The sequence below is a fragment of the Pipistrellus kuhlii genome, unplaced genomic scaffold (genome assembly GCF_014108245.1).
Source record: "Pipistrellus kuhlii isolate mPipKuh1 unplaced genomic scaffold, mPipKuh1.p scaffold_m20_p_4, whole genome shotgun sequence".
NCBI lineage: Eukaryota > Metazoa > Chordata > Mammalia > Chiroptera > Vespertilionidae > Pipistrellus > Pipistrellus kuhlii.
In genome coordinates this window covers 31,298,583-31,325,500 of record NW_023425540.1, presented here as the reverse complement: position 1 = coordinate 31,325,500, position 26,918 = coordinate 31,298,583, and the positions used below count along the sequence as shown (strand labels likewise).

At 41.2% G+C, this 26,918-nt stretch overlaps 1 protein-coding gene across 6 annotated transcripts in view; it reads right to left on the bottom strand.

Moving 5' to 3' along the window:
- The window catches only part of MAST4 (microtubule associated serine/threonine kinase family member 4), a 505,205-nt gene that overhangs the window by 78,473 nt on the left and 399,814 nt on the right, over positions 1 to 26,918 (bottom strand). For 4 of the 6 annotated variants that reach the window (XM_045571483.1, XM_045571484.1, XM_036408810.2 and 1 more), the window contains 2 exons: positions 25,827 to 25,915; positions 183 to 252 (listed from right to left, as the gene is read on the bottom strand). In XM_045571483.1, coding sequence (XP_045427439.1) covers positions 183 to 252; positions 25,827 to 25,915 — 159 coding nt within the window. Of the gene's footprint in view, positions 1 to 182; positions 253 to 20,886; positions 21,019 to 25,826; positions 25,916 to 26,918 lie in introns of all 6 variants that reach the window. The other 2 variants (XM_036408807.2, XM_036408808.2) reach the window with 1 other exon arrangement.

Below are 26,918 nucleotides of genomic sequence, written 5' to 3'. Positions count from 1 at the left end.
CAAAGTTCTGCGAGAGTCAATGCTACCTTTGGCCGGGGGAGTTCAGAGAAGGTCCTACGGAACAAGCAGGACCTCACAAGGCAGAAGGCAAGGGTGAAGGGGGTTCAGGGGAAAGTTGAGAGGAGTGGGAGTGTGGTTCTCTCCATAAACATTTTCCTATTCAGCTCACAAGAAGTCCTTACCTCCGTGCAAATGAAAAATGGGCTGAGGCACTGGGGGAGAAATTTCTTGGGCTATCTTGAGGGCTATTGCCTGCAGAGAGAAAGAAGGACAAAGTTTACAACATGACCTTGTTTTTGTACCATTATCCACGCCCAGAACCTTCTTCTCTTTAGTAGTAAGTTTCTGTCCCCTTTTGCAAAATGCTTCAGTTTTACCTGCAGCCAGGGATCTGGGTGGAGGAGACAGAGTTCCAGCACAGCGTTCCAAGTGTACAAGGTATATGAATCACCTCATGCCCCTATATCACCAGCCAGCAGCCCTGCACATGTTTAATAACTTAAATACTCCAGTCCTACAGAATATCAGACACACGAATGTATGGGCTTCCACCCTCCCACATGTGCTGGCATTTCAAACAGCAGGATGGATGCGGAAGCATCTGCTTTAAGGGGACAGGGTGAGCTGGGCTTTCTATTTTAGAGAGGGAGCCTTAGTGGCTTTCTTCGTAGTAAACAGAAGAAAGAGTCTGAGTTCTGGAAAACAAATCCTCATATTCCCTAGTACCTATTTTAAAGGTGGATAGATACGTTACAACTAGTCACGAACACGGCAGTCCAGGCCTATGTTATCTCAAGTAGCCTAGGTCAATCTCAGCATGGCCAACGTGGCCCAGTAGGATTTGCCCTTACCAATACTTTCCCCTACGCAGCGGGGCTGTGAAAAGCCACAGCCACACAGCGGCTGACAGGGGGCCTCCCCAAGACCTTCTGGGCGGACAGAGCGCAGGCAGACTGCTCACTGTAAGGAGGGCAGCTCCGTGGGGGCCCTGAGAACACGCGGCCGGCTGCTGACGCTGAGAAAGCTTGGCAGGCAGCTGGCGTGGGGAAGCTGAGGACACTCCAGACCACCCTGCCTCCCTCCGCATGTTTAATTAGATTGGCACAATTATCTGAGGACCCGATGGGGCTGTGGCTGGTTTCAATGAGGAAGTGAGGAAATCTAATCCCGTACGTTCTGGAAACAGGGAAAATAACCAGGAAGACATTTTCAATCCTTAACGGCAAGCCAGTTGCCACATTACTGGTTTTGCAATAGAAGTGACAATTGTAATTAGGTGTAGGGAATACAGAATTGCACATTAAAGTCAGTACTTATTCTGTAGAGATAAACAATTTATTACCTCCGTGCCGAAAGAATAGACCAACACATTAAAGAAGGTAAGTTTACTGTTACCTTGAGGAGTTTTGGATTGGCTACACCTCAACTGAAATTTCTCAATTAACTCAAGGTTGCAAATTTCACAGTGATGCCTTCAACAGATGCCATTAACTTTATGACAGACAGCACAATCAGAGCCATTAACGGGGAAGCACAGAAAAGCCCGTTTTTTTTTGTGGATAGAGAACCGAGAAGCATTTTCCCGTGCTGCAATCAGATTTATCTGCCTTTGCATCTGCTGTTCCTTGGGCCCCTGGAGAATGGATCCTGTTTCTGCCACCCAGCAATCAGGACTATTTCTGTCCATTTATCTACACGGCTAACTTAAGTGCTTTCAACTCCTCTCAGCAGCCTTTGTTCCCCTCTTAGGTGGTATATCACTCTTCATATTCCTTAAAAGGTCTCAATAATTTCAGGGTAGCTAAAAAAAAAAAAAAAAAAAAAAAAAATTTAAGAGAAACATGTCTACTGCCAGAAATCTTCATGGAAATTTTGTTTTTCACTCGGGAAAAAATGTTCACTTTGCTCACACCACATATAGAGCACACTGCCAGTAAATTATTAGGAGAAACAAAACGATTGTTTGAAGCCAAGTGCTTTCAGAACAATCCCTGCTAGCCTATTCACTCCGAACAAATAATAAGGCCAGTGGAACTTGTCACCGGTTCTTAGCCCTGTGCTCTTTGCAAAGCAAGCACTGTATCTGGAGATTATCTGAGATCAACTACACTAGCTACTGAGTGTTTAGTGAATATATTTAAGAGTCGGAAGGAGGGAAAAACAGAGAATTAGCTTAAAACCCTTTTCACTTTTAGAAAGTTTAATGGGTGGTTCCCAAGAAGCCTTGTAACATTTTATAATAGGCAGTGACCCATCACTTTAAGAATGAATGGGCAGAGATAGAAATGCAAAGGCAAGTTAAGAAAGAAAGAAAGAAAGAAAGAAAGAAAGAAAGAAAGAAAGAAAGAAAGAAAGAAAGAAAGAAAGAAGGAAGGAAGGAAGGAAGGAAGGAAGGAAGGAAGGAAGGAAGGAAGGAAGGAAGGAAGGAAGGAAGGAAGGAAGGAAGAAGGGAGGGAGGGAGGGAGGGAGGGAGGGAGGGAGGGAGGGAGGGAGGGAGGAAAGAGAGACCTTCCGGTTCTGAGACCTTTCCATCTTGTGCTGCCTTTATAGACCCATTCATTGAGCATGTTCCTCACTCTCTTCTCATGAACTCCTCCAGAGCTGTAAAATCCAAATTCCCATACCTTCAATTCCAAGACAATACAGCCATCTGTACTGTCTTACTACTCATACAGCTTTCTTCTTGTTTCATGTCAGATTGAACAACTAAATTGAAATTCACACACATACACATACACACACACCACATTATTTCAAAGACTCTTAAGTGTAGTGAGCTATTAAGAGAAAACGAGGGTGTTGTGAAGAGAATACCTGGCAATTCCTTAAGGACAAGAGACTAGCTTAATTTGAGGGCAGCTCAGCAGGCTGGAGGTAAGAGATAAAATAGAAGGACTCAGAAAGGGGACAGAAAGAACCCAGATGCAGGAGAGACAGGCCCCCTGGAAGCAGGGCACTATCACCTACATATACTGGTACCAGCTAGTGGGAAGCCTAAGGAGATGTGTGGCGGCAAGAGAGAGATGCTAGAGATTGTAACTTGGCATGACTGCCCTGGGAGGGTGGACAAGGGAATGGCTGAGGAGGAGCTAGGTTAAGAAAGACATGGAGAGACAACAGGAAAATTGTTAGGTGAGCAAACCAAGTATAACTGATGATAAACTAGAAATAAGTAATGAAAAAGGTCACAGACCACAAACGACCCTTGTTTCCAATATGGGTAGATTGGAATTACGTGTCTACTGACAGAGAATTTTGAGAGAAGTGGGGTGGGCAGGTCACAGAAGAGAATGGCAGATGAGTATTGTGTAGATTTTTGTCATTTGTTACCATATTACCAAAAACATTCCTCCAAAAAGTTTTCCTTTGGGAGAAATTACCAGGTTAGCGGATTAGATAGGCAGAAGTCAATCGTGGAAGTCCTTTGTTCTTATTTAAAATAAACATTGATTTCTGTTATCGACTCAGTCTTTGAAGACTCAGGGACACTTTTTAGTAGTCATATAGTGATCAAAATAACCGCTAATGTAGAGCACATCCAATTATAAAGCACACCTTCTATATTCCTATCTCAGAGGTGAGGGCCCAGCTGCTGTGGACAGGCACAGAGCTTCCCCAGATGAGAAGGCAAGATGGATCGAAACCAACGTCCTATCCATGACCTTCACTCCTCACAGCACGGCTTTCTGAATTCATCCCCCCATCTGCAGAGCAATACCTGGGAGACCTTCAAATGAAAACTGGTGCCAGTTAATTCTCTGCCCATATGTGCTGCACTTGCTTATAACTCAAATCCTGCTGCTCCCGGGGATTCGCTGCCTCTCGGATGTTTGAGAGCTAGGACACTTTACAGACGGCGGTGCTGCTGCAGATGTTCCTGACCTGGTAAGGAAACCTTCGAGGTGGTCAAGCCGCTGGGTCGGTAATTAACTTCGGGATCCCCCGGGGAAACGAGCAAGGCTAATAAACAAGCAGTATATCAAAATGGTACTTTACCTAATGGCGCTGCACAGGGTGCCTCATTTCCGAGGCAGTTATTGTTAAGAAAGTGATTTCCAGATTAATTAAATTGTTTGATTGCTTTGTAATTAGGCTGGAGAAGTCCTGCGTCTTCACCACAGAGAAAACAGGCTGCAAATCTTTTTCAAAGGCATATGCTATCCCCACTATAGATTATTAATGGGCTTTTAATAGCTGTCTGTTCGCAAAATGATCGTTTCTGATTGCCTTGATTTTTCTATCAGGACTGAGGGAATCCAAGAATTAATGGTAACTGCCATGTGAAACTCCAAGCAGATCAAAGAGGAAGCCCCCCCTTGAGTCCTTGTGTTATTATTGACTGATCTGCCCAAATGCCTCGCGATGTTTTCAACCTTCACAATGAGGGTTGGAGGCTCTCAGCAATGGCCTGGTGCTGCGTAAAAACCTGAAGACCTAACTTGACGCAGTCAAACCGAGGATCTTCTTACAGGAGGAATGCCAGCGATGGGGAACCTCGGGCTGAAGGAACTTTCAAAAACAGTTCAAGTCACCTGAGAAGTGTGTCTCCCAGACCCGGCTGATGCAAGAGCTAGAAATCTGCCTCTCACTCAGACAGCCGTCTCAGAAACTGGGTCCTCTCCAGGGGTGACTGCAGAATATTAATTAACCTGGACAGCTGCTCAGAGTCGAAGTGGACACAGGAAAACCTTGACTGGTCTTCAGTGGAACTGTCCCTGGGACGCTGTGAAGTGTCCACAGCAGGCCAAGGAAGAGAAGCAGGCGCTTCTGCCTGGGTTTTCAAGTAGAGCGGACCACATACAATGAACCAAAAGTTTCTTAGACTCTGGGCTCTCAGATCCTCTTTGGTTTTCCCCAACCCCTCGCTGCTTATTGATCCTCCCATAGCCAGCACCACTACTCACTGCCCTCTGACTGGTTCATTTGACAAATACTCACCAGTCGTCCCTGTGGTGCATAGAAGGTAATGGTGTGATTTGGATTATATTGCAGAAAGATCCCTTTTGCTGGGCCGAAAGCAGACAAGAATGGAAGGGGGATCAGTTAGGAGACCATACCACAGATGGGTAAGAGAGGACAGGGCTTTGAAAAGGGTGACTGTAGCCCTAACCAGTTTGGCTCAGTGAATGGAGCATCGGCCTGCAGAGTGAAGGGTCTCAGGTTCGATTCTGCACAAGGGCAGGTACCTTGGTTGCAGGCACATCCCCAGTAGGTGGTGTGCAGGAGGCAGCTGATGGATGTTTCTCTTTCATCAACGTTTCTAACTCTCTGTCCCTCTCTCACTTTCTTCCTCTCTGTAAAAATAAATAAATAAATAAATAAAATAAAATATATATATATCAATAAAATATATGGGGGAAGAAAAGGGTGACTGTAGACCTCAGATGGGCTCTGGCTACTGAAAAACTGGACTTAGCGGAATGGTGGGAAAGAGAGGAAACAAAAAAAAAACCCTCCTAGATTTGAGGACTAAGCAAAGGGGTAGATAGTGAATTAATTGAGATTGGGAAGAATTAGGGGTTTGGGAGTGTGAGAGAGGATTAAGAGCAAAACTTAATACCGGGGTAGGCTTTAGTCTCTTACTTATCGAGGCACCGACACAAGTAATTTTGAATATGCTAAATTGTACTCATAGTCCACACTGTATGCAATTATATATAAAAATGTCACATTCGGTTCCAGTTCTCACATGTAACATTTATATTACTTAATTAAATACTTTCAAATTGTTATATACAGTATATATATTTTAATTGTACTTGAGAGCAGAGAACAGTTCACCAACTCACATTATTTAGCGCCTATTAATAGTCTTAACTGGTTTCAGACGCTCAAACCAGCCAGCAGTGCTAGGAAGAGGTTTGTAGAAAAGGAAAATTCTGTAGGCTAAATACTGCAGCTTGGGTACTGATAATTTCAATCACTCTGTCTCCGTCATCAAAGGTCAACATAAGTGAAATGTAAAGACATGAATTATATTCTATTTTTCTCTTCCTCTTACTAATTTGTAATTCTAAATACTGGTGAGGGAGAAATTCTATAGGTAGACAGACAAAAAGTATATTTTGATTTCTTGGTGCCTAACCTAGCCCTGTTATGTAGTAAACGAGAAACATACGATTTTTTCTAATAATTACATATTAAGTCCTGTTTATACACACAGGTTTGAACTACCTTGTAGAGCAGATTAAATAGGCAAACAGGACAAAACAAACAAACAAACAAAAAACCCCCCTAAAAATCTACTGATAAGATGCAGATCTGTACATCGTCCACTCTAGACTCATTTTATGAAACCAATTCTGTATCCTAATTCATGTGAAAACGAAACTTTCTTAAGCAGAAGCCCCTAAATGTATCCAAATTACTAAAATACTCTCAGCGTACTGTGTTGTAACAGACTCTTAGCAGTTGTGCCTGTGCACTGTGTTGTAACAGACTCTTAGCAGTTGTGCCTGTGCCGCTTTCTGAGGAGTGCTGATGAAGTTGCAGCAGAAAGAAGATGCAGGGAGTGAGAGCGAGTTCCCCAAACAGGTCAGTCTCTATGTCATACAGCTCTCACAGATGCCTGTTGTCTTCATTTCGCAAAGCCGTTCCCCTGGAATTTGTGTCCTGTATTTGAAATGCTATGGCAGTGACACGAATCCCTTGGAGATGTGTTATAATGGGTTCTTGAGAAGGTTTGAGCTTTTCGTTGACCTTTCCTTATTACTCTGAATTGGTGTCACATCTCAAGGTGATCCCGGGTAAAGACTGGTGAATGTCAAGAGTGATGAGGAAAGTTGATTTTTACTTGTATGTTTTCTTCCCATCTACAGTAATTCATCTTCCCAGCAATAGGGAGGAGATTAATTTTAGCCTTTGCTTAAAGTTACCGAGTAGCAACTGAAAGGTCAAGGAAGGTGAGGTGAGACCAGAGCCACTGTAACAGTCGTTTCATGCAATTGTATGAAACTCGATGCAGTCTATTAGCCTGAGATAGCTAATTAGTCTCCAAACTGGGGAAAAGATTGAGGTGAAGAATATAACCTGGGGTATGAATGTTATATTTTTCTGTCTTGCATGAAGGGATTTCGATTCTTTACCATAATTAAATACAAAGAATTTCCCTTTTCACCTAGAAGAGGGATGGATACTACCAGGAAATCGGTTCTCCTGGTATTTGCTTCAATTGCTGAGTAATTTCTATTCAAAGGGGAAGTATGTAAGTGAAATGCATGTCCATATAACCTGCACAGAAGGTAATCTGAATGCATTCTCTATTATAAGCCTCTTCCTTCCAGCTGCTCTTAGTTAAAAAGTGAATACTAAATGTAAAGCGGTCTCATTTAACACATGCTAAATGTTCCACTGGCCTCTGCTATCTGAAAGAAGGAATTCTATCTGAAAGAAGCAAAAATGTGTATTTTTTCTTTTAAATTGTTAATAATTTTTTCAGTTAAGTTTCTAACTTCAGAAATACTAGTATGTTCAGATTTATCAAAATAAAAGACACTCAACTCTACAGCTTCATAATAAATAATATGTAATGTGCCAGTTATCTAACAAGTCCAAATCTTGACTCTCAGCTTCCATAAGCCATACAGGCCTTGAAAATCCATGGTCTTTCTCCTCTAATGTTTCCCCCTTACTTTCCCTTTCCATTTCCTTAGCTAAAGAAACATCTCTCAATCTGGGGAGCATAGGAGAATCACTTGGGAAGCTTTAGAAATGCTGATGGCCAGGCCCTACTGCACCCCCTTTTCAATGAAGTGATTCTATCAATAAAATGCTGCCAGGGTGGACAGCCGTGGCCTTAGGATTTCCTTATCCACCATAGATCTATTCCAAAACTTCCAATTTAGAGCTCTTAACTAGGAAGTCTTGGATTTCTCATCCCGCTCCCCCCCACTTTCCTATTTCCTTCTATAAGCCAACTTCCCTCTTCCTTGTCTCAGGTATACTCACAAGTTCGACTCCCCTTTTATACATTCACTGCTCCCTGATTTCCAAGTTTTCTCAAAACAGGACTAAGCCCTGAGATCCCTTCCCTACCAACCCAAACAAATATCTCCTACTATGTCAACATTGAAAATGTGGCCACCTGCCCAGGGGTGTGCTCTTAGCTTAACCAAGTAAGTTGTTACAGGAACCCTACCCAACCCATATAGCACCTCTCCTCTAAACCCAATCACTTCCACAATTTCTCCTTTCCTCTAAAACAGGAACATCCCTAACCTGAACTGTATATCATTCCCATGTTCCTTGGTTAAGTGTCTCTACAAAAGAAAAACATGGGAAATAAAGCATTCATAAATCATAATCTTCTTCACAGTTTTTTACCAACTTTAGTCATTTGATTGTTCATTGGAACATCCCATGTTCCTTTTGTTCAATACTTGAAAATAAACAAGTGAGACATTTGATTCACAACTGCACATCTAATGCTTTCATTGGTTAGAATGCCTATTACCTGGTCCATGTAATAGTAAAACATTTAAAAGTATTATGACAGTTAAAACCAGAGCACGGGGTTTCAATTTAACAAGTGATTATCAGAAGCAAACATAAGATCACTCTAACCATTCTAGTCATTCCTCCTTGCAGAAAATATGACTTGCCCTTACTCATGACAGGGACCTGTCCATTTGGGGACTTACTCTATCTATTTAGTTCTGTCCATATGTCCATGACATGTTTAGCAGAGGATCCTAAGTAATTGGTGGATGGGGTGGAGGAAGCTTGTTTCAACCCTGAGAAACAAGCTTGTTCTCAGGGTTGAAACAAGCTTCCTCTACCCCATCCATCCGGTGTGTGCAAATATCAACCTTTAGAGAATTACTACCTTAAGGAGCCACAGTTACTAATTACAATGTGCTGAACTCTTTAGATATGGCGGGCTGTATTCAGGCAGGGTAAAAAAGTTGTAATTACTCTCTCAAAAAGCAAGACAAGGTCTTTAAGGCTCTCTGAATACAAAATTAGGTATAATTGGAGCATTAGAACATAAAGAATATGGAAGATAAAGGTACTCTGATGTAGAAACTCTGGCCAACAGTTAGGAAATTGTCTGAATTTTGCTCTTTCCATTTTTTTTTTTTTTTTTTAGCATTTTTGTGTATATGGACATTTATATTGCCCAGAATTTTGATAGTTTTGTAAGAAGTCATAACATTTCTGAGCCTCTTGGTGGTCTTCCTTTATTGTGTTTCTTTACTTCCAAATTATTTTTAAATGTATTCGTATTTTTATAGTACTTTTATGAATTCTTTTCTTAATTTTTTTTTTAACTATGTGAAACTTTTTGGGTGTAAGCAGTAAAATAGCAGTCTACTTTTTTTCTAAATTGCTAATCAATTTATTTAAGGCCATTTATTGGCTTGAATAATCCACATTTTCTCCAATGATTTAAGGAAATAATTTGACGCAATTAGGGCAGGGCAGTGATTTGTGGGGAACTTAGAAGATAGAGAAAAACTAGTACACTGGCCAGTGTCGCTCAGTAGTTGGAGCACTGGCCCACACACCAAAGGGTCATAGACTGGGTTCCTGGTCAAGGGCACATACCAGGGTTGCAGGTTCAATTCCTGGCCCTGATAGGGGCATGTGCAACCAACCAATCTTTCCCACCCCCCTCTTTCTCTACTGCCATCCTTCCCACTCTTTCTTTAAAAAAAAAAAAAAAAATATCAAACTAGAAAAGTCTGAGGACCTCTTGGAAATAACCTTTAGGACAGTATTCCAGGTGAGTCATCACCTGGGTGGAGCCCTAAGGTCTCTATTTTTATCAAATACTCCAGGTGATTCTTAGGCACACTATAGTTTCAGAATTTGAATTTTAGAATGGTGATCTTAACCTTGACTTCACATCCTCCTATATAATAGAAGTAATATGCAAATTAACCCTCACACCCTCACAAGATGGCTGCCTATGACCAGGCCAGCAGGGAGGTTAATGAGGGATGACCAAATGACTGACAACCAGGCTGCGTGGAGTGACCAAGCCAGCAGGGGGGTTAGTGAAAATGACCAAACAACTGAACAAGCAGGCTGTGTGGGGTGGTGACCAGATTGGCAGGGAGAGGGCAGTTAAGGGCGACCAGGCTGGAAGAGGGGGGCAGTTGAGGGCAACCAGGCTGGTGGGGGGGGCGGGGGACTGTTGGGAGTGATCTGGCCATCAGTGGGGGCAGTTAGGGGCAACCAGGCAGGCAGGTGGGTGAGTGATTAGAAACCAATGGTTCAGGATTGTGGAAGGGATGCCCGACTGACTGCTGGTTTAGGCCTAAACCAGCAGTTGGACATCTCCCAAGGGGTCCTGGATTGGAGAGGGTGCAGGCTGGGCTGAGGGGACTTCCTCTCCTCGTGGATGAAGTTCATGCACCAGGCCCTCTAGTTATAACATAATAGTCTGGGGAACATAAAATAAAACCTAATGGCCAAGTCACACTCCAGTCCAATTAAATCAGAATGGACGGGGGTGGGGGGCAGGCATCAGTCACTTGTGAAGCTTCCCAGGTGATTCCCATGTGCATTCAAGTCTGAGAAAGACTTAAAGAAAGTGAATTTTACCGATTAAGTTGTTCTCTAACTTTCCTAGTATCAGAATCCCCCGAGGAGCTTTTAAAAAGCTATACACTGATGCCAGGCCAGACACTTAACATTTCTGATTTAATTGGTCTAAGGCCTGAGCTTTTTGTGTTCCACTGGCGACTCTAATGCACAGCCGGGCTTTAGAACCTGCATTAGTTCTTAAACAGTTGAGGGCATCAGAATCGCTTTGAGGATTTTGCTAGGCCATGGATTCCTGGACCCCCAAGAGATACTTAATCAGTAGGTGTAGGATGGAGCCTGAGAGTTTGTATTTCCAACCAGTCTCATTCATACTGCTGCTACAGGTGGTCTGGCGATCACACTCTGGGAACCACCACACTCATGTAGATCTAGGCAAACCATGGCATGTGTTTCTTTAATTAAAAGACGTAATTAAGTGCATGTCTTTAAAAAAAAAAAAATCAAATCCTGCAGTAGAATGAAATGGAGGCCCTCTCTGTGCCTGCACTTCTTGCCTGTGCCACCTCCATCAGGATTGAGGTGGGACAGGCAGGGAGTGCATGATGGAAGTGGGACAGGCAGGGAGTGCAGGCACAGAGAAGGGGCCCCGCCTCATTCTACTGCAGGAGCCCTGAGCCAGGGCTGGGGAGAGGAGCCAGGTGTAGAAACACATCAGAGGCAAAGTCAGACTTAACAGGGAGGGCGAATCAGAACATGAGGCCGAGGATGCCAGCTAGGGGAGCAGCTGGGCAACTTTCTTGAGTTGCTATGTTCGTGTTCTAACGGACTGGTGATGATAAACTCGGTATTGGCAGCAGGTGCTGCTGGGGCTCCTCCGATGGAAAGAGCTCCAGTAAATAGCACCAGTGTGTGTGCTCAGCAGGATGTCCAGGTCCAAGGGAAAGCTGTGGACAACTCCGCACGTGTGCGAGGCAGACCTTGGGCAGAGAGTAAAGGGTGTACACCGAGAGACCCCAATAGTTAAAGTGGGCAAGGAAACAAAGAGGAGCCAATGAGGAGGATGGACACACAGAAGAAAGTGTCTCAGGGAGCCAGGGAAGAGCAATTCTCAGGAAGTAGGAAATGTTTCCCGGCACCAAATGCTGTGAGTGCTCAGGTTGAACACAAAGAAGTCATTGGACTGGGTGTCAGTGGAGCCGGGCAGGAGCAGCCTCACCTCAGTCCTCCTCGGGGAGTCTGGGCCCAGGATGGACCTGCGCTGGTTTCCCCAGTTGCTAGAGCAGGAGTAGCTGACTACTTGACCGAGATACAACATAAAGATAATGAATAACCACACCTACACTTGGTCATCCATTTAATCAAATTATAATTTTAAAGTGTTATAGCAGTTCATCACTTCATAGAATGATTTAAAAACCTAACATTAAAAATGTGCTATCGGGTGGAAAATGAACAAGATAATGGCTCGGTGAGAGCTTAGTTTTTACAGTTTATGATATAAAACCACAGCAAAACAAATATTTGATGTTTCCCCTACAGGATAGAAGTACAATTTGAAGTCTCAGCACAGAACAATTTTACTTAGGACATTTTTAACTAAAAAATGTCTGGTAACATTTTTACCAAAAAAACAAACAAAAAAAAACAACAAACAAAAAACAAAAAACATTCTACTAAATAGTTCAGTAATTTGAATAATGTTTCCCAACCACAATTTTTCAGAACAACAACAATAATAAAAAAAACTCCAGTCTCACCCAGACCCCACGCTCCCCCTGGCAGACTCAGGCCTTCCTAGGTGGTGGCAGGTAGAAGGTGGTGGCATATGCCCACTGCCACCAGGAGCTGGCCAAGGATGAATTAGACTGAGGGCTAACTTTAGTACTGTGGCCGATCTTGGAAAATCCTAAACATGAAGCTGTTTAACTGCTTTAAATGGAGGTAGATGGAGAGGGGGGAGCAATGTGTGCCTGGGATTTTGTGGGTGTCATGTTTACAATCCAAAGAAAAGGAACTGCTCACTTTGGAAATAACTTCAAAACCTAATTCTAAAGGTAACACATGAAGGACTTGGAAAATACACTAAGTTATAACAGGAAAATAGGTAATCCTACTAACGTAATATTGTGGTTTCTCCTTCTGTCTGTTTTTGATAGTGTGTATGTGCATATACAAAGCATGCTTTTAAATAGGATCATACACCATATTCATTTTTGTATCCTGCTCTTGATAGTTACATTGTAATTATAATTTTCCTAAGCCATTAAATATTTTTTGCTGTGATGAGATTTTAACGGCTACAAATTACTCATTATACAGATGGATCACAATTCAAGAGTCACCCTTCTTTCTGTTTAAGGTTTAGGCTATTTCCAATTTTGTACTATTACAAATAATGCCGCATTTAACAACCTGAAATATACTTCTGAGTACTTTTGTTATCATTTCCTTTAATTATATTCCATAAAGTTCAAGTAATAGTTCAAGTGATATGAACTATTTTTAGGTTTCTTGACATAAACTATCACTGTGCCTACTAAAAAGATTGTCAACTTAAAATAATGTACTGAGAATACCCATTTCACTATACCATCACCGAAATAATTTATTTCCAGGTGTGCTTTTTAATATTTGCAAGTCAGGTGAAAATGGTATTTCATTGCTGTAATTTGCATTTATTTGCTCAGTGAGAGATTAAACTTTTCACTTGTTTACTGGTCATTTCTACTTCTGTGGTGAGCTGCCAGTTCTTGTCCTTTGCCTGGTTATTCAATGAGGCATTAGAATTTTTTCTTACATCCATTTAAAAGAGCTTTTATAATTTCACTAGAGGCTGGGGCACGAAATTTGTGCACGGGTAGAGTCCCTAAGCCTGGCCAGCAATCAGGGCAGATCAAGGCCTTCCTTTGTTCCGCGCCACCCACTGGTGGTCAGTGCACATCATAGGGAGCGATCAAGCTCCTGGTTTCCTGAACTCCCAAGGGGACACTGTCCATCCATCCAGTACGTATGACCCACACTGACAATCCTATCTAATAAAGAGATAATATGCAAATTGACCACCACTCTAACAAACAAGATGGCCACCCCCATGGGGTCAAAGATGGCCACCTCCATGTGGACACAAGATTGTCACCACAAGATGGCCAGCAGGGGAGGGCAGTTGTGGGCAATCAGGCCAGCAGGGGAGGGCAGTTGGGAGGGATCAGGTCTGAAAGGGAGGGCAGTTAGGGGTGACTGGGCCGGCAGGGGAGAGTAGTTAGGGGCAATCAGGCCAGCAGGGAAGCAGTCAGGTGTCAATCAGGCTGGCAGGGGAGTGGTTAGGGGCAATCAGGCAGGCAGGCAGGTGAGTGGTTGGGAGCCAGCAGTCCTGGATTGTGAGAGGGGTGCAGGCTGGACTGAGGGCCACACACGCCCCCTCTGTGCACAAATTTCGCGTACTGGGCCTCTAGTCCTATATAATAAAAGCCTAATATGCTTAGTGTCTGACCATTTGACCAGTTGCTATGACATGCACTGACCAGCAGTGGGGGGGCAGACACTCTGACCTGTAGGTTAGCTTTCTGCTGGGGTCCAGTCAATTGAGACTGGGCGAGATGGGCCAGACATGCCCTGAAGCCCTCCTGCAGTTCCTCCCAGGCCAGCCAACTTTCTTATGGTCCTGCCCCGGATGGCAGGCCCTGATCAAACACCAATGGTCCTGATCCAGACTGGGCAAGATGGGCCAGACACGCCCTTGAGCCCTCCTGTGATCTGTCCCCGGCCCTGACTGTACACCAGTGGGGTTCCTTGGTCTAGCCTGCACCCTCTTGCAATCCAGGACCCCTCAGGGAGTGACGGAGAGCCGGTTTTGGGCCGATCCCCACAGGTCAGAATGAGGGACCCCACCATGCACCAGGCCTCTAGTATATAGATAATAGTACACATCTTCCCATTATATTTATTGCAGATATTTTCTCAGTTATTTGTTAGTGTCTTAATTTTGTGTATGTGTTTTTTAATTCTAGAATTTTGAAATCTTAATATTCTTTGTTGTTAAAACACATCATAAATGGTAACTATAACAACTAAATACCTGTAAATCCATGTTTCTCTTTTTGGAAAAGTAGCCTCTCCCTCACCCCCTCTTCAAATGGGGGCCCACATTCTTTGACAGAGTAGGACAGAAGAAACATACATGAAAAGCATTATTCCAGACACTGTGTTCAGGTCCCAGAGTGAAGAGTGAATCATAGGTCACTCTGGGGATAACCCAGACCATTCCTGTCCCCTCCAGAGAGCACCTTCAGGGCCAGACCCCAGGACCTCACTCTAAAGGAGGCAAAAAGCAGTGAGCGGTGAGCAGGGTTCCAGACCTGGTCCTGATCTTTATATCCAACTCAAGCAAAAAATTACTCTCCAGCCCAAACTGTGACAAAGGTTGATGTTCTCTGGCTGAAGCAAAGGTGGACTTGGGGGGAAGGGGCTGTGAACCCCACTCCCAAATCACCTCTCCTATTCCTTGTCCCCGAGGCAGCACCCCTGGAACTGTTGTGGTCTGACCCACTGGGCTTGACTTGTTATGAAATGCTGTTCATTTCCCACATCAGCTCTAAGCCAGAGGACGTGCACCAGCTGAGGGACCTGAAAGGCCGGTGTGCCAAAAGGAAATATCACAGGCTCCCCCAAGTGTGTCCCAGCAGACGGTCACAAGGATGCCACATCCCACTGTCCAATCCACCTGGAGACTCTAACAAGCCCATGTTTGAATTTGCTTTGAACTTACACACTGACTATGGTGTCCTATCATTGGAACCACATCATGAATTCAAGTTGGTTACAATAATACTTTAGTAAGTTTTGTAAAACCTCACACCGCTTGGCACTTGATAATATTGCAAATACTGTCACATGCAATCCTTCATTTGAGACTGCAAGGGCAAGTTCTTCTGTTTCCATTTTAGAGAAAAGGAGGTGGAGACCTAGGAAATAATTTGCTCAGAGGAGCACCGCTGATAACCTGGCAGAGGTGAGCAAAACCCAGACCCTGGCCCTGAGGCCCAAAGTTTATTACATACACCAGTTAGTACTGGACCAGCTGTGAGAGACTGCGCATTAACAGGGCTCGGTGGCAGGATGCTGGAGTTACACAGTAGCTGGAGCTTTCTATGATACATGAGGGTCGAGCGCTCCAAGCCTGGGAAAGCAGGCACACTGTGTGAAGTGAGCAGCGCTGCAGCATCCCCTAACAGTTCCTCCCTTGTCTACCTGACCGACTCACCACGCCACCATGACATCACTGGGCACAGGGTTCCTGGAAGTTTAATGGGACTAACTATTGTTCCGCCTGGAGAGAACACACTTGAGATGCACTGAGATAGACATCAAGTTATTGTGGTGCCTTCTCAACACATTCTTGATGCTTATTAAATATCAATTGCAGCAAATATTAAGGAGCATTTCCTGTGGACCCAATCTCTGACTCTTAGGGCCGCAAAAATGGAAGTCAGACAACAATGGAAGGCCAACAATACAAATTCAAGACAATAGAAGGCCAGCCCTTTAAAGAATAACTTCCCAGATTAAGCTCCGAAACTAATCAGTGTTGGTCACAAAGAATTTTGTATAATATTATTCACCACAACATTACTTATAAGAATAAAAAACTGTAAACAGCCAAAGTATTCATTAGGGGAAGGTAACTATCACACAATCATGAACTGGAATGTTTTGTACTCATTAAAAGCAAGCATTTTGAGGGAAAAGGACATTTAATGATATGTAAAAATCTCAAAATTAATATAGAAAGAAAATGATCTAGAGAAAATTATATCTATGATCCCATACTTAAACACAGGTGTATGTTTACATATTAATTTATGTTTGCAGGCACAAATTTATGTATGCGTAAATGTAATAGATATTATAAAAATGTCGATATATGAAAAATACACATTTAGACAAAAATCCAAATGTTAAGTAGTGAATTCTAATGGAAAAAAATATAGATAATTTTTATATTTTCTTTCATTTTCCAAATTATCTATAATAAATATGCACAGCTTTTATAAATAGAAAAAAATGGTTTAAAATACAATTTTTAGAAACCTAAAGTATTTTAGATTTTTTTAAAGCAAATTTCATCTTTTCTTCCTAAACTCTATGACTTTTCTTATATGTACACTCTTCTACATTTTTCTCCCCCTCTCTCTTCCCTAGTCCAGGAAACCAAGTGGGCGTGCAACTGTGAAGCAGAGGTGTATATGGCAGCTCTTCCCTGTAGCTGAGCCCTCTGAACTGGTGAGGGTTACCACAGTACACACACTCTGTAATTCACTCACTAGTACCCCTAACATAACAGCTTAGAACTTGAGAAGCCTGCAATCTGCATGGCTTTTGTGAAGAAGTACTCACACATTGCTGCAGTAGATACAAGAATTTGCAGTAAAGCATCATTAATGATGCCAGAGTAAGTTCGAAGATAGGGATGGCACTGCTATACATGGTATTTAAGGAAATGCTCTTTAGCATATGCAGTTAAGTTGGAAATGTAGATTGCTAAACCTTTCTGGCACGTTTCCCAGTAGGTAAAGGCCACCTTGTGTATGCTTAGCCTTCCATCAAGGGTACTGGGCACTTAATGAAGACAGAGGGCTGATCTCCATGCTAATGGAACCCCTACCTCGAGTTCTTTAGCTCTGTGGAACAGTGCATTTTTCTGTGACCCAAATCCATACTCTTGCCAGCTACTGGGCTGGAGGTAGTCTTTGTTTACTCAGCTGAGGATTACTAACTCAAGTTCAGAGCTGACCTGGGCTACGCTGGTCAAGAGGGTGGCAGAAGCACCACAGTACCAGAGAAACCAGTCATGTGACAGTCCCCAACCTGTCCAGTCTCAGAGTAACAGGTTCTGAAAACGTCGAGGGTAAGGAGAGGATCCATTTAGTAAGGATTTTAAATGCACCTTCCATTTTCAAGGTGATCATTCATCATAGATCTTAGAATAAAAGCAGCCCTCAACATGAAGGAATCTCCAATTTTTCAAATAGTAGATAAGAAAGAAAGTTGTTTTTTGTGGGTTTTTTTGTTTGTTTGTTTGTTTTGTTTTTGGAGATGGGCAATGTTAATAATATAAACTTTCAGGGATTTAGAAGACACAATACATGTCATTTATATCTTTTAAAATAATGAAATGTAAATCGTACTCTATCAACTTGATAGTAGTAACATTAACCGTTGGCCCTTCCTGGGAGCCCTGTCTTCCCTTGGATTCTGAGACACTATATTCTCCTCTCCCCCCCCTCCCCCCCCTCCTCTCACATTGTTTTTTCTCAGTTTCTTGCTAGGTAGTTGTCCTTCCAGAAACTCTAAGTGTTTGCACTGTAGACAACCCCAGGAAAAAACTTCTCACTCCAAAACGTTTTCTCTCAATGATTTTATCCCTTCCCAAGGTTTTAAACACTGTCTATGAACAAACTGGTATCTCTAGCACACTCACAGATTCAATCCCTTCAGTTCCACACTCATAGGACAACACTGTTTGTCACTTTGGCAGCTCACTGGTATCTTAAATCCATTAGGCAGCAACATGAACTCTTAAGCATTAATTTCCTATCGGTTCTCCTTTCCTCCACCCTGGGAAATGCCCCTGCCATCTATCCATATTCCCAGCAAGACAGCTGGAAGCCACCTTTGATCACCTCTCCCTCACCCCACATCCAATCTATCACTAAACACTGTCAACTCTAACTTGGAAAACATGCAATTAAGATCTAACTATTACTTTAGCAATCAAACCAAACCAAAACAAATCCATAGTTGATGCATAAACACAAGAAAATTGCAAAATTTTGATTTAAAAAAAGAATAGTCTTTCCTAGTGGATAAAAACCCATGTACTAAAACAAAACAAAACCCTGCAAACTAATACCACTTTTGTGAGCACAGAGGAGCTTTAAAATTAAATTTAGACATCAGCTTCCAAAGCTTCAATTTATAATGGAAAAGCTAAAAAGCTAACTCAAAGGCCATTGGGTTAAATTCTACATTTAGAGAGCAGGGGGATATGAAAGCTGTCAGTCATTAAATTATTATTAGGGATAAATTGCACATAAACATTGCAGTCTTCTCAAAAGACCAAAGTGATAAATGGAAGTCACAGGGCAGAGGGATCTTCATGAAAAAGTTAACACATATTCATGATGCTGGTATATACCCGTCATTAGTGATTCCACACAAAGCAATACCCCAACTGGGAAAACATGCTGACGTCAGTCCGTCTGATTTTATCATCCTTTTTCTTAAGCAGGAAGGGCAAGATGTGTCATTGCTCAGGCCAACAATTGGCAGCTACACAAAGGCTCCGGATTACAATATAAAATTGTGTGTGCAGCATGGAATAAGAAAGGTGGCATTCTCCATAATTCAGAGAAAATGATTTATGAAATAACTGAAATCACAGAACAGCTGCACTGTAAAATCATAAAACTTGGGCACACACACTAGATTAAGAAACTCTGGGTCTCGGTCCTTCTGAAGTTTTTAATAAAACCAGATGAGTCCCAGGTGATGTTCTACCCAGGGCTGACTAAATGATTTGCTGATTTTAACCAACATAAAATGAAACCCTCTGAGGAATACTTCAAGGTGCTCTGAACTGAACACAAGTTTCATAAGGTTAAGTTGATTTTATTGTGATTGGCTTATAATTAGAAAAAAATGCCAAACAGTGACCATGTCAGAGATTCCTCTTGAGTAGAAAAAGACGTTTCTATCTTTTTAAAGAAAGAGTAGTTGTATGGGGCATCTGGACACTTAATTTCTACTATGGCTAACAATCAATTTGCCATGACTTCATGGGCACACAATTAGCCCAGTTCTATTTCCCAAATAAAACAAATCTAGGAATACTTTTGTCTTGGACCATCATGTCTACTTGGCCAAAGGAGGCCGCTGCCTTGCTGAATGACCACTTTTGTTAAAGATCTCCAAAGCAGATTTAGACAGTTTGGCAAATAATATTTCAAGCATGTAAAACCTGCTAATAGCTTTTGAATGAAAGTCACAAAACAGATAAAACAAAGGCACTATTACATTCAAGGCTCTGTTCCCAGTTTCACCTCGTTCAAGGAGAAATCTTCCACTGATACCTGAAGATCATTCATCTCTATTGACTAAGCTGATCCCACCAGCAAATGAAAATTCATGAGTAACAGCTTTCCCTCTGAGTTTGGCATGCAAACCTGGTGGTGCTGCAAACTCCATAACCTCCCCAGTTGTCTAAGGCATAGAGAGAAACTGTTTTGATGCCTTTTTCATTGCTATTGTCTCACCTTTGAAGGCAAGATTCAGGAAAAAAATCTTGTAGTGAAAACTTTGGTCACTGCTTGGAAAAAACACCACCCCACATGACATACTAAGGAGTATGAGTAAGGAAATGCTTCACTGATACAAACTTGTCAAGCTAAGAGGGCAGGGAAGCAGCGAGGTCAGAGCAGGTAATGCTCAGAGCAAGCCTAGCCTTGTCCATAAAATGAAACTCTACAACTAGACACAATGATGGCAAAAATGGAAGAAATCAGAAAGAAAAAGACTGACAAACTGTGCCATAAAAGAATGAAAGAAAAAATTACATTAATCAAAAAGTAAAATAACAAGAAAAAGCTAAAGGAGTTCATCATCACCAAACCTGTATTAAATGAAAAGATTGAGGCTTTTCTTTAAGAAGAATAAAAAAAGATAAAACATTTAAACAACAAAATGTCAGTAAATACATATCTATCAACAACTGAATCTAGAAAACAAGCAAATAAACAGAGCAGAAACACACTCAGATGGAGAGAACATTTTGTCAGATGGGAGTGGGGTTGGGGGATGGGTGAAAAGGTGAAAGATTAAGAAGTACAGATTGGTACTTATAGAACAGTCATGGGGATGTAAAGTACAGTATAGGGAATAGAGTCAATAATATTCTGGTAACTGTGTGATGTCAGATTTATAGGACATTTATTGGGATGATCACCTAGTAAGTTATGCAACATCTAACCACAGGGGTGTACACCTAAAACTAATATAACAGTGTATGTCAACTGTAATTGAGAAATGAAAGTAATTTAAAAATTAAATTAATTTTAAAGTCAAACAGCATATTACAAAAGAATATCAGTGACATTACAAAAGATTAATAAGCAAGCACATTAAACATACTAAGAATTTACCTCACACCTGTTACAATGGCTATTATCAAGGACACAAGAAATAATAAGTACTGTTGAGGATTGGAGAAAAGGAAACCCTTGTGCTGCACTGGTGGTAGGAATGTCAATCTTAAGTCAGTTACATCTTGGAAGAGGGGCTTGGTGAACTAAGAAGCAGCAAATACAGTGGTGACTAATGATATATATACTAGATACTAACCTAATAGGTTATGTGAACTTTTTAAAGGTATTTCCTGTCTTGAATAATTTCCAGAGGTGTCCAATAGGAAATTGATACTTCTTTCCATCTTTTCTTCCAAAAATCCTCTTATAAACGAATCTACGTAATCACCTGCAAATTCACAGTAAGACAATTTTTGAAGACACAAAATTTTAGGTATTTTGGTCAATGGTGCAATATTTGCTCTTAGGACTTTAAAAGCCTCGAATCAGTAGGTCTCGGTTATTTATCTACATCTAGCCTGTGAGTCACTCTCTACAAGCATAATTAATTTTAGAGCTCATACTTTTACCATTGGAATCCAGTACAATATGGAAATAATATTGGGGTAGGCAGAATTCTAAATGGTCTCCTAAAGATCCATGTACCTTGGTTATTCAAGAAAATATATTTACACATATTCGTAAGAATTTCTGGAAGGAGAAAAGAGCAACTTAGTAATAATGCTTATCTTTGGGGAACAGGAAGGTAAGGAAATTAGCATATAGTGATTTTACAATAAAATAGGGCTCTAAAAATAAAACCAATAAATACACAAAATAATATCTGCATTCGTTTTCTATTGCTAAGGAATGCATTATCAAACATTTAATGGCTTAAAAAGTGATCATCTATTTATGAATCTTAGGTAGTCTTGACTTGTTTGAGCTCAGGGGGCTCTCAAAGCCAAAATCAAAGAAAGACAGAAAACCACCAGCTCCCAGCTCCCTAGGAGCCCTCACGTAGTTTTCCTTCTCAGGGTATCATGTGGCCACAGTCACAGTGTCAGCAGGGCTGGCTCTTATCTGGAGACTGGGGAAGAATCCGCTTCCCAGTTCATGCAGGCTGTGGAGATTCAGGTCACCGAGGTTATAGGACTAAGGTCTCCATTTCATCCTGGCTGTCAGCCTGAGGCTGCTTCCAGCTCCTGGATGCTGCCCTCTCCTAACTCCAACGATGCAACTGCCACGTCCAATCAATCTCAGACTCACGTTGACCTTTAACTGCTCTCCCTAACCAGAAAAAACGCTCTCTTTTAAAGGGCTCATTTGGTTGGGTCAGGTCCACTCAAACAATCTCTGTATAAAAGATTATCTGACTTGGGGCTTTAATTATCTCTGCAAAATCCCTCAACAGTAGTACCTCAGTGATAAATATGATAGTATAGGAGAGGAACTGCTTCACCACAACTTTGCTCTTGGTGGATTCTACCAATTTTTAAACTTTTTTTTGACAATATGTTAGATGAACCATAGTATGTCATTATCCTGGTTCACATTTCTCTTGGGATTACAATTAGTCAACATTCACATGTTTTTGTTGTTCGTTTTAGTTTTTTAGTTTTTTTTTCTTGTGGCATGCCATGTACATCTTTGCCCATTTTTTTTCCTCTTGGTGCACTCATCAATTTCCACATTAATTTACACAAGCTCTTTCTATATTAAGGCAACCCAATGTTTGTTGGTTATAAGCATGAGACATTTTCACCATTTTTCTTTTGGTTTTGTTTAATTTGCAGAAATGTTCATTGTAGGAGAGACACACTAGTCTTTCCTTTGGGGCTTCTGGGTTAAATTACATGCTTAGAATCTTCCTGGAAATAGAAGCCTGGGATATTCAACCTTCCTTTTTTAAAAAAATGGGACTCTCCTGTTCACTGTTCTTTGAGGAATCCCTGGCTTTCAACAAGCACTGCTTTGTGTGTGGAGATAAGCTGCAGAACACTGTGCCAGTATTCCTTTCCCTCAGGCCACAAATAAAATTCTCATCTCCACTGAGTCACGTGATGGGGGTGAAGTCATGTGTGATAGATAAGTGGCCTGACTCAGATCATCCCTAACTAAAAAAAACAGAAAGCATAACTCTATATTTTGGGTGCGGAAGCACTGAGAGAAGGCAGTTTTTCTCCCTCTTGATTTCCTGGAGACTTCTAGGAGCCCGCACCTGGCATTCTGTGGATCACATCCAGGACAGAGAAGGTAGCAATGGGAAGTCAGAGCTAAGGGGCATGGTGAGTGGGGAGGCATTTCACATATCAAGGCATGAGAACTGGTTCTTTCCTTAATTTACATTTTCTTCTTTTTATTAGGAATCTACCAGACTGTGATGAAAGCCATTTCTCCCAAAAAGTCTGACAGACTTCTACAGCTTCTGGGTGAATAACAACCTGTTGGCTCCGTAACGTAAGGAAAAGTACTCTCAGAACCTGACAGGAAGGCTCCTCTCTGCCCACTGCTTTGATTAAATTCCAAAATGATGTTTGAAGGAGAAGGAATCCAACCCAAGTTTACATAGAGGGAAGAATTAAAAGGATCATTAAAGTCTTAACCACAATCTCAATATGAGAACTAAAGACCATCACAGTAATAAAGAGTCATCAAAAGGCACATAAAGTTACAATTACTACAGAACACTATAAAGACGAGTAGGGTTAATTTTTTTAATCGCATTATATGTAACAAATAGACTTCATCGATTACTCAGCACCTAGTATTCACCATCCAGGCCCTGTGATGGAGGAACATAAGGATGAAAAAAATAATTTCAGCCTCCACTAGGTATGTGGCCTTGCTTGCCCCTCTGTCAGCTTTTGATTTTATGACAATGATGGAACATAAATCTCTGAAGTATAAATGGTAACATTAGAGCTGTGTATTCATCACACAGCTTTGGAAGTACAACATTACCAACTGCTATCATTCTCGATTATATCCGCCTCACACCTCTCAGGGGTAACTGCTGTCATGAAATTGGTCTTTAAAATTAGTTTCCCTCTATACTCTTACTATACACATATATGCACATATACATACATATATAGTTACGTGTATGTGTATTTCCCTAAACAAAATATTCTTTGTAGCATCGTGTTAGCCTCATATGAATGGTTTAAATAATAACCTTTTGTTCCTTGCTTTTGTTGCCCAATACTACCTTTGAGTTTCACCCACGTGGATATGTGCAGGGCTAGTTCATCTTCTGCTACATGCACAGTGTTCTGAGAATGACTACGCCACAATTCATTTCTCCAATTTCCAACTGGTAAATGATTAGGTTGCTTCAAAAGTTCAGCTATTTCACAGAATGCTGCCATGAGCAGCCTAGAACATGTTTCTCTCTAGTTTTACCCGGGAGTGACATTTCTGAACTTTAGTGGTCTTGCTACTGTATCACAATTTTACCTTTTTTACTTTACCGACTTTTATTACTATGAATAAAACAAAATTCTACTCAACGAAGGCAGCTACCTCTGTCTCTCCCTTCTCCCCAAATGTGTCACGGATAACGCCCACTCTCAAGGCGAGTGCTGCTCCACCCAAGCAAAAGGACTTCTGAGGAAGAGTCACAGCCCTGCTTTCAAATATGAGATCATCATCTGAAAACCCTTCAGTGTGAAGTCAGAGCTTTCAAAATAGTACAATAGAGGAAGTGCTCATACTGTCAACCCATCAATCTTCACAATTCTGAAGACATCTTCCTAAGACACGGATCTTCCTTGAAATCCTTGAAAGGCATTCAACGTCTCAAAATTCCTTCTACTCTCCGCCTTTCCTTTTTCCTTCTCTTACAATCAAGCACACACTTCCTAAGCTCTAACCACTCATGGGAATTCCCGTTCACTCACCCCATTTTTACCTGTCAAAGTCTTACTCATCTTCCAACATCTTAAGCAAGCAGTTCCTTCAAACTCTCCTGGACTTTCCTGATTGGAATTAACCCTTCTCTTCTTAACACCATCTTGGACAGAACTTTAAACATACAGCAGTTTTCATTACAGTTTTTGTAATATGGCTCTATCTTCCTTATAATTAGTACCTGAGCCCGAGGGCCTCATCTCTTAATCTTTATTGTCTCTGCAATGGTTTGGATGAAAGAGATAATTACATATGCCACCAACAGGTATGACTTTAGAGAACACAATGCACACATTCAAGAGGAGGCACGTTCTAGACTGCTCGTAGCAGCATTATTTATAATAGCACATGTGTGTCCTTGTATATATATTAGTCAACTTCAGCAGGAAAAAAATGCTGGCTAGTCTGACAGAGTATAGGCTATGCACAATCCCAAAATACATCATCAAGGTGTATAGACTATTTCAAGCTGAAAGAATGTGAGGAAGGGTGTATTTAAGAACACCTGCCCTAAAATAGGTCATAAAACCCTCCTGGAAAGTACCTCAGGTCTAAGCCTGGAGTAAAGAAATCTTATCATCACTAAAGATAAGGGACATAGAGGAATGTAAAGAATGAGCCTTGCTAATTTCAGTTTATCACAATTAGCTCATCCCCTTTGCCCTATCACATTTTTGTACAACTTTCCACTCCTCATTAAACCTCCTATAAAAACACTCAGTTTAACTGTTCCTTTGGGTCTTCACTTCCTTGTGAAGGCTCCCATGTTACATCACATGAGTTGGTATGCTTCCCTCTTGTCAGTCCGTTTCTGGTTACGGGGTTCCCAGTGGAGAACTTAGAAGGACAGATAGAGGCTATTTTTCTTCCCCTAAAGTTCTTAACACCAATCCTCTTCATGTGAACCCACATGCCTGTGCTTCTCAAAGATAATCCTAACGAGCAAACATGAATTGCATCATCCACACATTTAGAAATTGAGAAATAAATAATTGAAAAAGGACCCCACATAAAAAGAAATTCTCAATTTCAGAGTTCAAACACTGTGAAAGAGAACAAGGTTTGGGCTAACATCAGAAAGAACAGCTTAGTGAGAAACCACCAAGAAAACCAGGCTAACAAGATATGAAGACACACCTGAGTTTCAAAATGCCTAGATTATTTTGAAACACACACACACACACGAAACAACTAGCAAAACATAAAATAAAATAAAATAAAATAAAATAAAATAAAATAAAATAAAATAAAATAAAATAAAATAAAATAAAACAAAACAAAACTCCAGGAAGGAGAACTAATTACCTGCATGAGCCGAGAGAGGTGAGTGTGGTCGGGGCAATGCTGTTGACTGCCCATTTCCTATTAAGCTTTTTCGGTTGCTTGTTCGGCAACTGTCAAAAGGAAAGGAAAAACAAAGTTTTAAAGATAATATAGCATTAGTTGAAAAATGATAAAATAATAGTAACAATAATAATTCAGGCATATTTAATATAGGCACAGACTAGAGTTTAAACTACCTATCAGCTCATACTATTAATAACATTATTGCAAGTCGATATGCACTCAGTAACATTTGAGGGGTGGCTGCCTCTTGAATATTAGAAAATATAAAGTATTCATGTAGTATAACATCATCAATATTCCTTACCACCAGGGAAGCTATAATCAAAAGCCTTCTTTCAGGTCTTGACTGCAAATATGTGACATGCCACACATACAAGTGATAAATTAGGGATTCAAATCAGTAAACCACAGGTAGCATCTTTGTTGACATGAAATTTCTAATACAAAATTACATGCAATGAAGCGCAATGACATTAATCTTACAATGATGCACTAATTAAAAATCTAATTATTTAGACAAATTTCACATTTGTGCCTTTTGTCAATAGAACAGCTGATGCCTAAGATAAATGTATTTCACTACTCATTCATTTTTCATCTTGTAGACAGCATTCAAATTCCTAATTAAGGTAAATATTTTGGAATCATAAAAACAGATTCCTGTTTGCACGAAAATAACAGTGAAGGTCTACTTTCATGGGCACACTCCCTCCCGTTTTTATCCTGGTAGTCTATGAATAGAAATAAGTTGCTATATATGAACATAGGGCAACTATGTTTTTCCTGTTTTTGCAAGTAGAAAATTATAATATAGCCAATCTTATTCCAATGTAACTTCCACAAGCCTCAAAGAATAAGACAAATAAATGCAAAGCTGGGTGACAGTGAAGTGGGTATTGTTTCCATTTGCTTTCCTTTGGTGCAGTTTGGCACTTCATTCTTTATAATCGAACATTGGAAAGATGATAAATTCGCCCATAATAAGTTTCAGGGCATTCTGGTTCCTTCTCCTACCTGTGGGCTGCCTTCAGCTACCTTTAAAGGTTTACT